Source organism: Mirounga angustirostris, unplaced genomic scaffold (genome assembly GCF_029215605.1).
Source record: "Mirounga angustirostris isolate CCGP_5_RB_7025 unplaced genomic scaffold, mMirAng1.0.hap1 SCAF_3, whole genome shotgun sequence".
Classification (NCBI taxonomy): domain Eukaryota; kingdom Metazoa; phylum Chordata; class Mammalia; order Carnivora; family Phocidae; genus Mirounga; species Mirounga angustirostris.
In genome coordinates, this window is record NW_026991711.1 from 102482905 (window position 1) to 102499687 (window position 16783).

General features: G+C 43.1%; 1 protein-coding gene across 3 annotated transcripts in view; it reads left to right on the plus strand.

The window, feature by feature from the left end:
• Window positions 1-3877, plus strand: part of RAB3GAP1 (RAB3 GTPase activating protein catalytic subunit 1) — a 114873-nt gene extending 110996 nt beyond the window's left edge. The window contains exon 24 of one of the 3 annotated variants that reach the window (XR_010410123.1): window positions 2056-2116. Coding sequence is in view for 2 of the 3 variants with exons in the window: in XM_045868963.2 (XP_045724919.1) it covers window positions 2056-2292 (237 nt within the window). In the remaining variant the exon portion in view is untranslated. Of the gene's footprint in view, window positions 1-1177 lie in introns of all 3 variants that reach the window. The other 2 variants (XM_045868963.2, XM_064586453.1) reach the window with 2 other exon arrangements.
• Window positions 3878-16783: the final 12906 nt, after the last annotated feature.

The following is a 16783-nucleotide window of genomic DNA, read 5'->3' on the forward strand; positions in this document are numbered from 1 at the left end:
TTTCACTAGCTCACTAGCCAAAAGCTAACAACCACATTTCCTTGTCACCACCAATATGAATTTTCCTCCTATTGCTGATATTCTTTCCTCTGTCCTCACTTTTAAAAAACTTGTGTGTTAAGAGGACTTGAAATCTAAAGCATTTTTATTTTTAATGCTGAGAGTATTACTTGTTGTGAATATTTAAGCAAAATTATATTTCCCAGAATGGAAATAGCTCCCCTCTGCCCCCCAGAATGGGAATAGCTCCCCCTACCCCCTAGAAGGCTTATTGTAAAATGTAGGATAATACAGAAAATATAAAGTAAAACTTAATCACATTAATCTCACTACCTTCTGATGATCACCGTCAACATTTGACATGTAGTATATATAAATACATATATATTTTAGAAAAATAGGATTATATTCTGTGATTTACTTTGTTATTGTGTTCCACTTAATTATCTTATTACATTAATAAATACAGGAGTGTATCATCTTTTCAGTGGCCTTGAATAGCTAATACCCTTAAAGGGGTGAAATTGTACATTTTTCCTGCGTTATGTAATTGTAAAAGATTTCAAACTTTCAAACCTTGTAGGGAATGTTTTTAGGGAATTGGCAGACTTTAATCCATAAAACAAGCACCTGGTTGGTACATTTTTGAACTCAAACCTTAAGTGTCTGGTTGATGTAAACCATTAAAGTATATGTAACTTTTCATAATTAACTGACACTTTATATCAGTTTTACTAATCAAGATTTTCACTTCTTTTAGAAAGTAATGAAATTTCATTGAGAATTTTGTATAGCATACAGCAGTTTTACATATTTAGAACTCTTTGTTTAAACTTCATCATGATTACATGTGTCAGTGGTGTATTCCACTGGAACTCAGCAGATAAACCACAGATTGGATTTTGCTTCAGTTTTATCAGTTTTGCCCATTAAATGACACTGTACATTGCCTGTTGAACCATCAGATGCATGAGAAGTAGGATATGTCTGCTCAATTTAACAGCTAGGTTTGTTTTATGTGGTGTGTGTCTGTCTTGATATTCTTTTGATAGGATCCTGTTCCTTAATGTAGTGCATGCCGTCTCTGAAATGATCTTGAAATCTCTTGTCTAGCCCTTTTTAAACCATCTTGCTTGTTTCCTTTTCATCACTGTTTCTTTTCTCACCTTTTCTCAAGCTGACTGAATCTTCTGATGAGGTAACAAAATAGCCTTTGTCCCTCATAGTTCCTTGTTCCTTCCCATCCCTCTAACTTCATAAGGTCATTAAGACTAACCACCTCTTTAACAGTCTGGATTTGGCATACCTTTCATGCTGATGTTTAGTATAACATGATTTCATATTTCCATTACCAAAACAGTACTTTTTTTTTTTTCTAAATCGATGGTATTGTGAAAGAAATCTAATAGAGAAATGAAAGAAGTATAGTGATCAAGGTTAAAATGAAGGCTCTAATTGAATGTTTTTTATGCAATTTTAATGCAAAAAAATAGATGCCTTTAATATTGAGAATTTCTCTTTTGTGGCCATTGCTACATTACATGGACCTCTATCATTTCTTTATCACCTTAGCTGCTCAGCAAACAAAACCAATGTCCCCAGTTTTAATTTGGCAAATGAACTTTAAAAAGAAATGAAAGAGTGGAGATAAAAACCATCTTTCCACTCTCTGGGGGAGAAGCAGCTCCTTACTGGACTGAGGACATCAGACTTGAACGTGTGTTGTTGCTAGAAGAAATGTGTAGAAACCAGTGCTACATTTTCCCTCTTCAGATGTCGGAATATGGCCCTTACTTTTCAAAGCAGATTGCCTGGCAGTCATTATCTCTTTTGTCTCTGTCACCAATTTATTTGTAATCTCTGGCTGCTCATGCAGTGTTTCAAGCTTCTTGCTTTTTCTGTTGGTTTTTGAGTAATCATAACATGGCTGACTGCATTACTGAGTAACGTAGAACATTTTTTTATATATTTGTCATGTTTATTCATCTGTCCTTCAAAATGATCTAAGTTTAGCATTGGACTTGCTCTTGAATTTAGCATTTGATTCTGTTCAAGGCTGCAGCCATGGCTCCATCGGAGGAGGAACTGAAGCGAATGGGCTCTCCAGAAGAGAGAAGGCAGAACTCGGTGTCAGACTTCCCACCCCCTGCTGGCCGGGAACTCATTTTGCGCACCACCGTGCCACGCCCGGCTCCGTACTCCCGGGCTCTGCCTCAGCGCATGTACAGTGTTCTCACCAAAGAGGATTTCAGACTTGCAGGTGCCTTTTCATCAGATACCTCCTTCTTCTAATTCTTCTAGAGCCGCCTCATTTATGGCTTCAGAGACCATGCTGACCCCTTCTGAGGGAGGGAGGTTGTGCCAGTCAGAACTTGAGAGGCTGTGAAGAGGACCTGTCCAGTCCAATGATCAGGAATCATACCAGCATCTGAAAGACTTTCCAGCACCATGCTTGGGCTCTGTTGTATCTTGGTTGGGTCAGAGAGAATGGGCTTGAGCTGTTGAAAGATTTGTTTCTCCAAAGAAATGGCCCTTGTTTGACCAGGGGTCAGGGGCAGGAGGTGGGGCATGTGCAGGGACCAGAAGAACAGCAGGAGCTCTCTGTACTTGCTCCAGTGGGATTGTGCTCATTTATTCTTTCCTGTGACTATCCCGTAGGCTATTGCCTTGCATTCATAGTCTGTGTAAACACACTTGTTATATTTGTTAGTATCAGGTATGCAAGACAGAGTGTCTGTTAATTGAGATTTCTGGATATTTTAGTGGTAGCTGCTTTTCCCAGAATCTGTGTTTTTGAAATACTAAATGACATTCTGTTTATTCAATCATCTAGTGGCCATCTTGATTGTACTAATTAACTTTTGATGAGTATTTTGAATATTCTAGGAGAAAACTCAGAATTTCACAAACTCAGAATTTCACATAGTTTATGTGTTTTTCCATGTAACTATGATCTAAATGTATTCCTTCTGATAAAACTATGTATTAAATGTCACTGCAAATTAGTTTTGTATCTTATCTTGTAAGGTTTGTTTCTCTTACTTTGTTTTTGGTTGCCAGTAAGATACCACCCTGCAAACTGTTCTCTTCTCCTGCTGTACAGCATGCATTCCTTTTTTTGTGATTGCTGGCTAGATACTATATTTAATGGAGTAGAGATGAGCACATGCTACAAATATAGCTTTGGAACATAGAGATTATCATGCACTTAGTATAATTTGGTATATGTGCTAATGTAATGAATACAAGATTATTTCAGTGAACTCTTTTGCTTTTGTGTTTTAGCTAAAATGAAAATAATTGATGCAGATATATAGCACCCAGCATAAGGATAATAGCAGCATATTTCTAGTTATGTGGTGATCAAGATTTATTAAATCTGTATTGCTATATGGCCTCTGTTCAGTAATCTGAAGTCTATTTTTAGGCCTAAAATTCTCATTTTAATCCAAAGCAAAAAATGGTTATACTGAATCATAGACCTTGCCTATGTAATTTAAAGAATTAAAAGAGCTGTGTAAACCCTATTATATTATTTTTGTAAAAAAAAAAAAAAAAGTGTGTGTGTACATATATATGTATATATGCACATATATATGTATATATGTATATATGAAGTAGGGGAGCCCTGGTTGGTGACCTCCCAGCCTTCACAGTGCTTCTCTCTGAGATGCTGGACTTGATTGCTGCTGGTAAACCATATAGATGCAGGCCTGAGTACTGAGCGCTGTACCAAGTAGAAAATGTATCCTTCAAGGACAGGATTTGTCTGTTTTCCAATGAGGAAGTTAATAGCAAAGAAACGTTTTTCAAAGAGAAGTTGGACTTTAAAATAGCATTGTGAATCTAATAAAAAGGAAAGTCTTGCTTTCTCTGACTACTTGTCTTTTCTCTCCTCTGGTGGGCACTTTGGTCTTATTTCAGTTAGTTTAATTCTGTCTCACATCTTCTTAAATATTTGCAGCCTCCTGAGTCTTGTAGGGGTCTCAGAGAACACTCTTTGTGTCTTCTCTTTTAGTGGCAGTTACCCCAGTTTACTTTTATTATAGCTATGTGTTGGTTTATTTCACAGATATTAAGTACCTACTTTATATCAGGTACTGTACTAGGCAGTAAAGATAAAACAGACACCACAATACTCCCTCCTTTTCAGTGACCTTTCTGTCGTGTAGGGAGGGTTGATGTTACATTGCCATAAAATTGTGAGTACAGTCAACTCATCTGAATGAATTGGAAGTCCAACATTTATTGTATAAATGCATTCATTCATTCAGTGGCAACAGAGTAATATTAGTGAAGAGAGTAATGTGTATAATAATAAGGTGTTATGCCTGAGGTTTTTCACTCAGGCTTTAGGGATCAGGAAAATCTTTTTAGAGGTAATTTCTAGATTGAGACCAGAAGATGAGTAGGAGCTGATAAAGGGTTAGGGAAGTAGAGTAAATTGCTTGCAAAGAACTACATCCCGTACACTTGCTGATAATTTATTGTGATTTTGCTGCCCCTCCCTTGAAGTGTGGTTTACTTTGTATATTTGGACATTATTTGTCTTCCAATCTGGACTTAGCCATGCCTCTTTGGTCCCTGGAGTATTAGCAAGTGTGACACAGGTGGAGACTTGAAAAGTACTTGCACCTTGGGGCTTGCACAAATGTGCATTTGTCCAACTTCCTTTCCTCCACTCTCTTCCCTTCACTTACTCTAACCACACTGACCTTTCATCTGTGTCTTCAACTTCCCACGTTTCCTCACACCTCAGGGCTTCACATTTGCTATTCCCTGTCTGGAACCATCTCCCAGATTCTCACAAGGCCCATTTGCTCACTTCCTTCAGGTCTCTGCTCAGATAAAAGATGAGCAGATCTGGTGTATATTTTCAAAGCAGAATGCACGGAATTTGCTGATGGAACGCATGAGGGTAGGACAAAGTCAAGGATGACTTGAAGGTTTGGGGCCTGAGTAACTGAGTGAATGATGCTGTCATTTACTCAGGTGGGGAAGACTGAGGGAAGAGCATTTTGGCGGATGATGTAAAGTTCTGAGTTAGGATGTGTTAATTTTGAGAGAGCATTTAGATACCTGTGGTGTAGCCAGCCTTTAAGATGGCCCCCACTGATCCCTGCCTCCTGGTATTCACACCCTTGTGTAGTCCCCACCCTCCCACATTTTGACCGGTGAACATGGAGAAAGTGTTGATATGTCACTTCCAAGATTAGGTTATAAAAGATGTTGCAACTTCTGGCTGTTTGTTCTCACGTGCATGCGCTCTCTCTGTCCCTCTCATCACTTGCTCTGGGGGAAGTCAACTTCCATGCCAGAAACAACCCTAAGGAGAGGCCCACATGGTGAGGAATTGAGGGCTTCTGCCAACAGCCTTGTGGGTGAGCTTGGAAGTGGATTCTCCTCAGTCTCAGAAGACTGCAGCCTCCTGAGGCACCCAAGCCGGAAGTACCCAGCTGCACTGCTCCTGGATTGTGGACCCTCAGAAATTGGGGTGAGGTAATGTTTTTATTTTAAACTAAGTTTGGGGACAGTTTGTTTCACAGCAAAATAACAAAATACCCAAGTGATTAAGTCAGTTTGGGGTTTCAGGAAAAGGTTAGAACTTGTGCAGTAAACAGAAATTTCAGTGTAGATAGTACTTAGGCAGAGACAGTAGGAGGGCCCTGCGGAGTAAGTACAGTGGGAGGAGAAGGTCTGAAGATTGACCAGAGATCAGGAAGAGGAGGAGGACTGCCGGAGGAGACTAAGGAGGAGCAGGCGTTAGGTGGAAAGACAACCCTTAAGTGTGATGTTTCAGAACCTAGGAAGGAAAATATTTGAAGGAGGTGGGAGTTGATTAACTGTGTCAGATGCTATTGAGATGTCAAATAAGACAAGAGCTCAGGACTGATTGTTGCAACTGCGTGCGGAAAGGAAATACAGTTCTTACTGGGAAAGAGCAGGGAAGTGACAGGCTGGAGGGAGGCTGGGTGCACCTCTGCTCAAGCCAAATGGAGTTGTGGTTGCCGCGCACTGTTCATTGCCAGGAACTTGAGAGCAGGGGCCTCTGTCTGGGGTAGGCCGTGTGCGGGGTATGGTAGAGGACAAGAGCATGAAGCCACTGTTTTGAGCCAATCATACCCCCTCTTCCCTGCCCCACTACTGCCCGCTCCTTCTGGGCACGCAGGGTGATGGATAGGGCTTGGCGCTCCACACACCCTGAATGGATGAGCACCTCTTGATGGCAAGGGAGGCCCCACTATTGTGTTTGAATCTTCTGGACTCTAATTTTTGGCCATCGGGCACCATGAAAGCAGAATATTTCAGAATATGAGCTTCTGGAAGCCCGAGCAGTGCTGCCGGCATTGCTCTAGCTCTGAGAAGTGGGGCATGGCATCAGCCTATATAAATGGGCGTGGCTAATTCTTGAACTACAGAATAAAGCTAGTTCATCTTAGCATGCCTTCTGTGCCAGCAGTTTCCCCCTCATGGCCTGTGATGTCTGACAGGTGGTCGTGGATAAACCTGCCTCAAATGAACAGTCTCATCTGTTGCAGGGAGCCTTCCTGGGATGAGCTTACCAGTCAAGGAAGGTGGCTGAACAAAAGGCCCCTACTTGGCCCCTAGTCTTGTGGGCCAGTCTCTGACTGGTCTGTGGCAGCACTCCTCGTCCCTTTTGCGTGGCCCTCCTCGGCAGCAGGGGCCTCTGGCAGCTCTTGGCACACGTACCCCTGATGCTTTCCAGCTGGATGAGCCTTTTTAAGGAAACTACATTTCTTCCCTCTCTGGTTGATAAACAGGTAGATTTTCTCCCCAGGTAAAACCATGATGGGCTATCCTTTGTTTGGGTTTGCAGGTTTGTCTTCCTCTTGTCCCAGAATAAGGTGGATGAATAGCCTGTGAGGGAGACCTGTCGGGCTGGGCTGGCTCATGCTGGAGGAGCTGCTCACCGGGTTTAAAGCTGGTGAGTTGATTATCTGCAGTACCTAAGCTTGTGATAAAAAGTAATCCCCGGGGAAGGAAACCAGAATGAGTCACTGTATTTGTTTATTAAGGCTTCTGTAACAACGTATCACAGACTGGGTGGCTTAAAACAGCAGAAATTTATTGTCTCACAGTTCGGGAGGCTACAAGTGTGAAATCAAGGTGTTGGCAGGCCCATGCTCCCTCTGAAACCTGTCGGGGAGAATCCTTCCTTGCCTTTTCCTGGCTTCGGGTGGTTGCCGGAAGTCCTTGCTATTCCTGGCTCGCAGGGGCAGAACTTGAGTCTGTGCCTCTGTTGTCAACGTGGCCTTCTCTCCTGTTCGGCTGTGTCTGTTCTCTTCCTGGGACACGAGCATGACCTCATCTGAGCTTCTTACATCTGCAGTGACCCTGCTTCAAACATCACAGTCTGAGGTACTAGGGGTTTAGGACTTCAGCATGCATTTCTTTTTTGGACGGGAGCAGGGTCATAATTCAACACATACAAGCATCACTCAGAAGCCACCCGGTTGGACAGATGCCCATCTAGTTGGTGGCAGGCCATGGGGCCTGATGTGTAAAAGCGCGGGCCCACCGCTGGAGAGAGGAGTTTCATTCTCTGCCTTCCTTGATTGGCTGCAAGATCCTGGGCTGGTACCTAATGTCTTCTTCTGCCAAAGTGGGGACAAAAATAAGTATCCAACACATTGTAACAAAATTAAACAGGATACTATCTAAAAAATGCCCAGCATGGTATAGGTAGTTGTTTAATAAAAACAAACTTGTCTAGGAACTGTACTGGAAAGTGGTACAGCTGTGGGCGAATGAATGGTTAGCCGTTGTTTAACGTGAGGACACACCTACCCAGCCAGTGTTTCTAGACTTGACGGCCCAGATAGCCCCATCACAAGAAGAGTGACCGAAATCGCCTACCATCTCATCAAATGAGCTCGTTTCTTTTGATCCCTTTTCCCCTCCTTGGGTCACTGGCTCCCTGGAGGAAACTATATTTAACAACCGACAAGTCAGAGGACCGGGGTGGGAAGTTGGGAAGAGTCGAGGCACGTTCCGGGTGAGGGGCCTATCCGCAGAGTCCTGCAGACACGGTGTCAGTGTTGGTGTGGCCGGGGTGAAGAGTGAGAGGAAAGAGAGGCAAGGTAGCAGAGGAAGTGGTGGTAAGTTCCAGAGCCTTCCTTCCCTGTGTAAGAACTTGGACCTTGTCAAGTGATAGTGGAGGAGCTCGAAAGGTTTTCAGTAGAGAGAGAGGCGCAAGCTTAGACTCAGACCCGTAGGAGCCACAGTGATCCCCGCAAAGGATGGCCATGGCCTTGAGTTGCGGTGGTGGTGATGGGGTGAGAGATACAGCAGGTAACACTGGGTGAAGTGCAGGAGGAGGTGGTCAGCGAAGGCTGACGTGTTCTGGATGCCTGGCTCTGACCCGAGGGGCCAGCTGCTCTGTCGTGAGAGGCAGCGCCTGGCTCAGAGTTGTGGTACGTCGTCAGCCTAAGCACAGCCACTTGCCATGGAAGCCCCCGCAGGAGTACTGCTCTGTCCCACTCTAGTGAGATCTGCACCCATTCTGTTACAGGACCCACGGTAGAACGATGTCCGTGGGGAACTGCCCATTACGTACAGCCTCCAGGAGTCCTCAGTCTTAACCAGCTTGCTAATGACAGGGGAGGGGAGGGAGCCCCAGTGGTACTCGCCTTTCCTTCAGCAGCCTCAGCACACACACTTGTTTCTGTTACGCATTTGTCAGGAAAGTGACATCGCCTCCCTCCAGGGCCTAGTCAGACCGACTAACAAGTGATGGGACACAGATCAAAACTTTTCTTAAGTTCTTCAGCCATTTGACAGTTTGAGTAAATAATGACTTTTTGGTGCTATTTATTCACATTCTCCTTTCTCAGCCCTATTTTTGGCCCAGAACACTCTTTATTTTTGTCCGCGTTACATAATGAGGGAACTGCATTCTTAGTAACCCACTGTCACTCCTGTGTTATCTTGCCTACACAAAAAAAGGAAATATTTTTGGAGTGTGAATTTCCCAAACGTTCTCAACTATTCCGGGCCTGAAGGCATAACGTCATGGAGGGAGGACTACAGTGCGGAGAGGGCCCAGTTTTCCCAGGCTGAGGCCGAAACCTGGTCCTTGCAAGATGGCGGGAAACTTCCTGGTGCCCTCCACTCCCTGGCCAAATGGCAAGAGCTCCTCTCTGCACAGAGTTTTACATTTTTAGCAGCTGATACTTTTAATGGCTGTTTTTCATTTTTGTTGCTTCAGGATATTCCAAAGGTTGGGGGAAAAAATGACCAAAATCAAATGAAATGCTCTTCTTAAGCAGTCTAGTGACAGGCTGAACCCCCTGTGGGGGTCAAACCAGGAGGACAAAGTGGTTTGAATAAGTTTGAAAAGCTTGTTCCCAGCGGTCCATCAGGAGGCTTGTGTAGCTTAATTGAGGGGATATGGCCTAAGAAGGCAGCTTCCCTAGAATGGGTCTGTGCGGAAGTTGCTCAGTCCCAACTGGATGCGTCTCGGCTGAGCCATAGAAGGCCTATAAAAATGTATCTTCCGAAGAGCCCAGGAGTTTCAGATCTTACACCATCTGGCTGGAGAGCCAGACAGGTTTCCTTCATGGGTTTAGGGGATTCCCCAAGAGTATCCTAGTTGGAAACTGCTTCTGGAAACTGTTGTAGGACCAACCTGTGGGAAAAGCTGACCTACCTCCAAGCACAGGGGTGCTGCTGGGGGCAGCCCAAGAAGAACCATTCAGGTCCTAATAGGGACAATTCAGCTCAGCAAGTCCTATGAGAAAGCTGGGATATAGGTGACCCTCATCACTGAAGACTTCATCTGAAACTTTGGCAAATAGTCAAATTATATATGATCTTAGAGCAGGTAATTATCCCACAATTAAATAAACTAATCCAGAGTTTCTCAAGCACAAATAATATATGGTGTATCGTAAAGACACAGCTTCTTACAGACCCTGGCGTTTATCTTCAGATCACTTAGCAGCACTGTGAGAGCAATTTCACCTGTAAATGTGGGCACCCCAGTCTTCATGTGAGTCAGAATAGCTAATAGTCATTGCTCAGCCTACCACTGAAATGAAAACAAAACAAAGCAGTAACACTTTAAGAAGCATCACAGAACTCAAAAGACCCTGGGGACTGTATCCTTAGACCCTGTGGTGGGAGAAAGGTCTACAGAACCTGTCAGATGTGATAGCTATTTCCAGGGAGAAACACAGCACATTAGCTTGTGCAGTAATCACAATACTGGATTAAATGGACAACACCGAGCTGAAACTTTATATGTCCGTTCCAAGGGTTTACTGTATGTAAGATGTTCCTTGCCTGTGAAGGGATGTTCATGGGCCCATGGGTGTAAGTTCTGCTAGCCTTCCTCCCTGCTCTGTGCAGAGGACAATTCTAGGTTTGTGACCATCTGATGTGCTCTCCAGGGTCAGTGATGGGAGGCGCCTAGGAGGAGGAAGCCCAACCAGGCTGTGAGAGCCGCATACAGAAGGGCCTGCCAGATGCACAGGAAGGTCAGAGGTTCAGTTCACTCATGGGTCTCAATGTAGCATGTGGTAGCCATGACATGCGGTTACTTGTCATTTGGCTGGCGTAGGGGTTTGAATCCTGCCTAGAGGCAAGAAGGCTAGTGAATAATTCTGGCTGGCTACCCAGCATCTGCCTTACTCTCTGTGTTCACATAGGTTCTGTGAAATATTGGCCCTGTAAAGGAAGAAAGCCAGAGGGGAAAAAGGAGAAAGTTAATAAAAGGATGACTGAATGTTTTTGTCCCCCCAAAATTCATGTTGAAGTCCTAACCCCCAGTGTGTTGGTTTTAGGAGATGGGGCCTTTGGGACATGATTAGGTCATGAGGATAGAGCCCTCATGAATGGGATTAGTGTCCTTATAAAAGAGACCCCCAGAGAGCTCTCTCGTTCTTTCTACCTTATAAATCAGCAGTCTGCAGCCCAGAAGAGGGCCTTCACTAGAGCCTGACCATGCTGGCTCCATGATCTGAGGCTTCCAGCTTCCAGAGCCATGAGATACAGATTTCTGTTGTTGGCAAGCCTTGCTGTTTATGGTATCCTGACCAAGGTAGAATGGCTTTGGTTAGTGATATAGTTACATACAATGAATATAATATAGCATTTAGTGGCACAACTTTGTATATGACTTTGGGCTTCTATTTACAAAATCATTAAAGGCTGTACATTTTTCAGTTTCACAGGGAAACTTACTGGTTAGTGGAATTTACTTGGGTTCTTTTGATTGTAACAAATAAAGACCTAAAGTAAGGATTCATGGGGAGCAGTGAAGGCCACGAAATGAGACTGAGCCATCACAGGACTCGACCTCATGGAGTCTAGAGTCTGGAGTAGGTTTTAAAATTTGGGTTGGCTCTAGAGAAACTTAGCTGCAGGAATTCACAGCTTCCCCCCTGCTCGTGTATGACCAGGAATGCGACATGGCTCCAAGTGACCATCTTTCTGTCCTGGTGCCAGCTAGCCTCCTCGTCTTGTTCATAGTTTGGTTCCTGTGGAGAGTGAGCTTGCTCAGGGTCCAAGGCAGCTTCTCTTAACTTCAACATCACCACCGTTCAGTACCAGCTTCGCTTGCTTCCTAGTTTAGTCTTTCACTTTTCCAATTCTATAAAGTGCCTGACCAGCCCAGTTCATCTTTTAATCCAGCCCATCAGGCATAATTTTTGGATCACGGGCCAGCCAACAGATTAACTTCCTTGGGTTATCCCTTCAACTACAGCTGAGAAATGTTCACGGATGTCCATGGATTTGTCCTCTTAGGGGAGGGTCTTGAACAGGAAAGAATCCTTTGGCAGGAGATGTGGCAGTAACTCTAGGGTGGTCATGATTTTGGTTATTCCTTAGAGTTTCATTAATGTTTTATTTATTTCAAACTTAGAAAGTTGCAAGAATAGTACAGTATAAAGAAATCCTGTAAATCCATTATGCAGATTCACCCCTTGTCAATAATTTTGCCATTTTAGTTTCCTAGCCTAGTTTTTAATAAATCTGTGTTAAATAGAAATGATGAATGTCTCTATCTCCCCTCTGCCCACTTAGCTTTTCTTCCCCCTGTGTTGTGATGGAGAGAAATGACAAAAGCTATGTTGGGTCGATTCTCAGGAAAGACGTTGTCAGAACAGTATGGAGCTGATTTAGGAGATATATTTTCAAATTTGAATCCTATCAGACATGGTAGAGATCTTTTGTTATTTTTTTTTTTTTAAGATTTTATTTAATTGACAGAGAGAGACACACACAGCGAGAGATGGAACACAAGCAGAGGGAGTGGGAGAGGGAGAAGCAGACTCCCTGCTGAGCAGGGAGCCCGATGCGGGGCTCGATCCCAGGACCCTGGGATCATGACCTGAGCCGAAGGCAGCCGCTTAACCAACTGAGCCACCCAGGCGCCCCTATCTTTTGTTATTTTTATTGCATAAGACAAAATCATGCAGTTAAAGCTTAAGAAAATGACATCCATGGGCGCCTGGGTGGCTCAGTTGGTTAAGCGACTGCCTTCAGCTCAGGTCATGATCCCACGGTCCTGGGATCGAGTCCCGCATCGGGCTCCCTGCTCTGCGGGGAGCCTGCTTCTCCATCTCCCACTCCCCCTGCTTGTGTTCCCTCTCTCGCTGTGTCTCTCTCTGTCAAATAAATAAATAAAATCTTTAAAAAAAAAAAAAAAAAGAAAATGACATCCTAGATTCTCTGAAAACCATAGCCAAAGCAACTGAAATACTAAATATCAAATGTCTTTTAAAGTGTATATTATACAGATTTTAATTTTTTAAAGACGCAATTTACAATAACAAAAAATTTACCTAGCAGTGAATTTGGCAAAAGATACGCAAACTTTTTTGTTGTTGTTTTAGAATTTTAAGTATTTTTTTAAGTTTTTAAATTTTAATTCGAGCTAGTTAACATATGGTGCAATATTAGTTTCAGGTGTACAGTATAGCGATTCAACCATTCCATACGTCACCCTGTGCTCATCATAACTCATGCACTCCTTAGTCCCCATCATCTATTTCACCCATCCCCCACCCTCTTCCCTCTGGTAACCACCAGTGTGTTCTCTGTAGTTAAGAGTCTTTCATAATTTGTCCTCTCCCTTTCTTTCCCTCTCTTTGCTTATTTGTTTTGTTTCTTAAATTCCACATATGAATGAAATCATATGGTATTAGTCTTTCTCTGACATTTCATGTAGCATTTTCCTTTACAGATCCATCCATGTTGTTGTATATGGCAAGATTCATTCTTTTTTTATGGCCGAGTAATATTCCATTGTGTATATATCCACACACCGTATCTTTATCCATTTATTAATTGATGGACACGTGGGCTGCTTCCATAATTTGGCTATTGTAAACAATGCTGGCTATAAGCATAGGGATGCATGTTTCCCCTGAATTAATGTTTTTGTATTCTTTTAGTAAATACATAGTAGTGTAATTTATGGACATAGTGTAGCTCTATTTTTAACTTTTTGAGGAAAGTCCCACTGTTTTCCAGAGTAGCTGACCAGTTTGCATTCCCACCAACAGTGCAAGAGGGTTCCCCTTTGTTGTTTCTTGTGTTGTTGATTTTAGCCGTTCTGACTGGTGTGAGGTAAGATATCATTGTAGTTTTGATTTGCATTTCCCTGATGATGAGTGGTATTGAGCATCTTTTCATGTGTCTGTTGGCCCTCTGGATGTCTTCTTTGGACAATTGTCCAGGTAAGATATGCAAGCCTTTTAAAGGAGAAAATCATAAAACTTTATTGAAACAAATTCAAAGGCATAAATTGAGAGATAGGTCCTTGTTCTTATATATAAGGAGTTGGTATCACAAAGATGTCAGTTCTCCCCACAATGACCTACCTATATTATGTCTAATAAAATCCCAAATTGGTTTTCTTTTCTTTTCTTTTCTTTTTTTTTTTGAGTTTTGGTGGGAACTAGCATAGTTGAATCTGAAATGTATATGGAAGAGCAAACAGCCATAAACAGCCAAACTATTCTTGAAAAAGAATAATAAATTAGGAGGTCTTGCTTTATGAGATATTAAAACTTATTATAATGCTATAATAATAATTTATGGCTCATAATAGTTCAGTAAAAAAATTGGATGCTTATTATATCACTCCCTACTCAAAAATCAATTCCTGGCAGATGAAAGGCTCTTACATAAATACAAAGAATAAGAAACAAAAACCCCCACATAAAATGTTTAGACTACTATGGGGGAAAGTAGCTTTAAAATTTTAGTGGAAGGAGATCTTCTTCTTTTTTTTTTACGATTTTATTTATTTATTTGACAGAGAGAGACACAGTGAGAGAGGGAACACAAGCAGGGGGAGTGGGAGTGGGAGAAGCAGGCTTCCCGCAGAGCGGGGAGCCCGATGCGGGGCTCGATCCCAGGACCCCGGGACCATGACCTGAGCCGAAGGCAGATGCTTAACGACTGAGCCACCCAGGTGCCCCTGGAAGGAGATCTTCTTAATAAGACACAAAGAGGGGCCCCTGGGTGGCTCAGTCAGTTAAGTGTCTGCCTTTGGCTCAGGTCATGATCCCAGGGTCCTAGGATTGAGCCCCCACGTGAGGCTCCCTGTTCTGCGGGGAGCCTGCTTCTCCTCCTCCTCGCTCGTTCTCTCTCTCTATCTCTGTCTCTCTCTCAAATAAATAAATAACATCTTAAAAAAAAAAAAAAGACACAAAGAATACTCACCGTAAAGCAAAAGATAAATTTGGCTACATTACTATTAAGAACCTCTTTTCAACAAATACCATAAAGACTATGAGAAGAGAAACCACAGGCTGGAAAATGGTATTTGCACACAGACAACCAACATGAATTAGTGTCCAGAATAGATTTAAAAATCCTCCCCCCGCCCCCACCTGCCATGAATTAGTTAAAAAGGGCTGAAAACCTACTAGCAAAATAGGCAGAAAAAGACATGAACAGGTCATAGAAAGAGAAAAAAGAATGAGCAAAACATTTATGAGATGTTTATCCTCTTTAGTAATTTGAGAAATGCAGATTAAAATCATAGTGAGGTACCATTTCACACAGTGGGCACACATCTTAAAGTTAGACAATATTCAAGTGTTGACAAGGATTTTGAGCAACCGGGACTCATCCATTGCTGGCAACAGTGTAAATTGGTACAACTTTGGAAATATAATTTGCGTTTCCTCATAAAATTTGAGCACATACTAACCTACAGTATAGTAACTTGTCCGTGGGCGGGTGCTTTCGGGAGTGGTTCTCATGGTGCGATCCCTAGACCGGGAGCATCAGCATCTCCCGGGAGCTTGTTAAAGATGTACCTTCTCCAGCCACGCAGACCTGCCGAACCAGAGACTCTTGGTCTGGGGGGGCCGCCACGATGTGCTTGAGCAAACCTTGCACGTGATTCTGATGCACATTCAAGCTTGGAACCGCTGCTTTCAAGAAACGTTTGTGCGTCTGTGTATCAGGAGACTCGAGCAGGAGTGTTCCCAGTAGCACTTGGTAAAATCTGCACACTAGAAGCCCTGCTACCCTTCACCAGTAGAAAGGATAATCCTATTACAGTGTGTCCGTAGAGCAGTGGAAATAAACAATCCACTGTGACACTTACTAGCACGGATGACACAAAACTCAGGATAAAAAGCTTGTCACAGAGGCATCTATGCAGTATGATTTCATTTATTTCAAAGTCAAAACCAGGCAACTCTGAACAAGCAGCTGTTCAGGAATAGCTACATATGTAGTACTCCTATAAAGAAAAGCAAGGGGATGATTTATACACAATTCAGAACAGTGGTTTTGTTTGTGGGGAAGGCAAGAGGATATAATTGGGGAGCAGCATTAAAGGTACTGGAGAGATCCTATTTTTTTTAAAACTAGGTGGTGGGTATATTGCTATTCATTTTACTACTTTAAAAAAATAGTATATTGAGTGGGAACTGAACATTTCAGTTTTGTAAGATGTAGGATTGCAAAATTGAGAGGCAATATTTTCCTGATGTCAGAAAAGACTTTCATATGGAAATGAACATGGATGTAACAAGGAGCAGGGTGCAAATATGCATGATTTTTAAAACACTTTAAGGAAAGTGTGCACTGGTTGGGACTCCCTTAAGGGTACCCCCTCAGACTTCCTGACAGTAAATTGTTCACTTTGCTCTGCCCTTATAGGTACTATACTCGGGTAGAAAAGTTGACAAGATACTCCGTGAGCAAGGCAGGGAGTTAGAGCTCATGAAAACTTCTCCTAGTGATGAGGGTGTTGAGGCCACTGGTCTGTGAGCTAAGTGAGGAGGCGGTCAAGGTCCCCAGGCCCCCTCCACCCTTTTCCCTGCATGACAGCCCAGGAGGGGCTGTGAAGCTATTGAGAATTGGATGTTTTTCTGATGTGGCAGCTAGTATTGAATATCCCAAGATGATTACTAATGGAGAACAGAGAACAGGTCACGCTGGTTTTTTATAATGACCACTCAGGCGGCCATGTGTAGGTGGGATAGAGGGCAAGGCTGGTGGTATGGCTCCTGGGAGTGTCTTCCTGGGGGCTGTCACTGTCCAAGTAAGTGGATGCTACCTGTCTCTGAGAGCCACAGGTAAGCAAGTGTTGCAAAAAATCTACCGTGGAATTGACTTGTTTCTCATGGAGAACATTTGATTGCTTGTAGCTCAGGTTAAAACTGTGGAGTTTGTAAACGAGCTGGAAAGACCTTCCATAGCATCCCCTTCCAGTGTCGAGAGATGTGTCGGAGAGCGTGTCACTGGGCTATTAGCAGATCTCGCTGTCTGACAAGTCAGACATGCCACT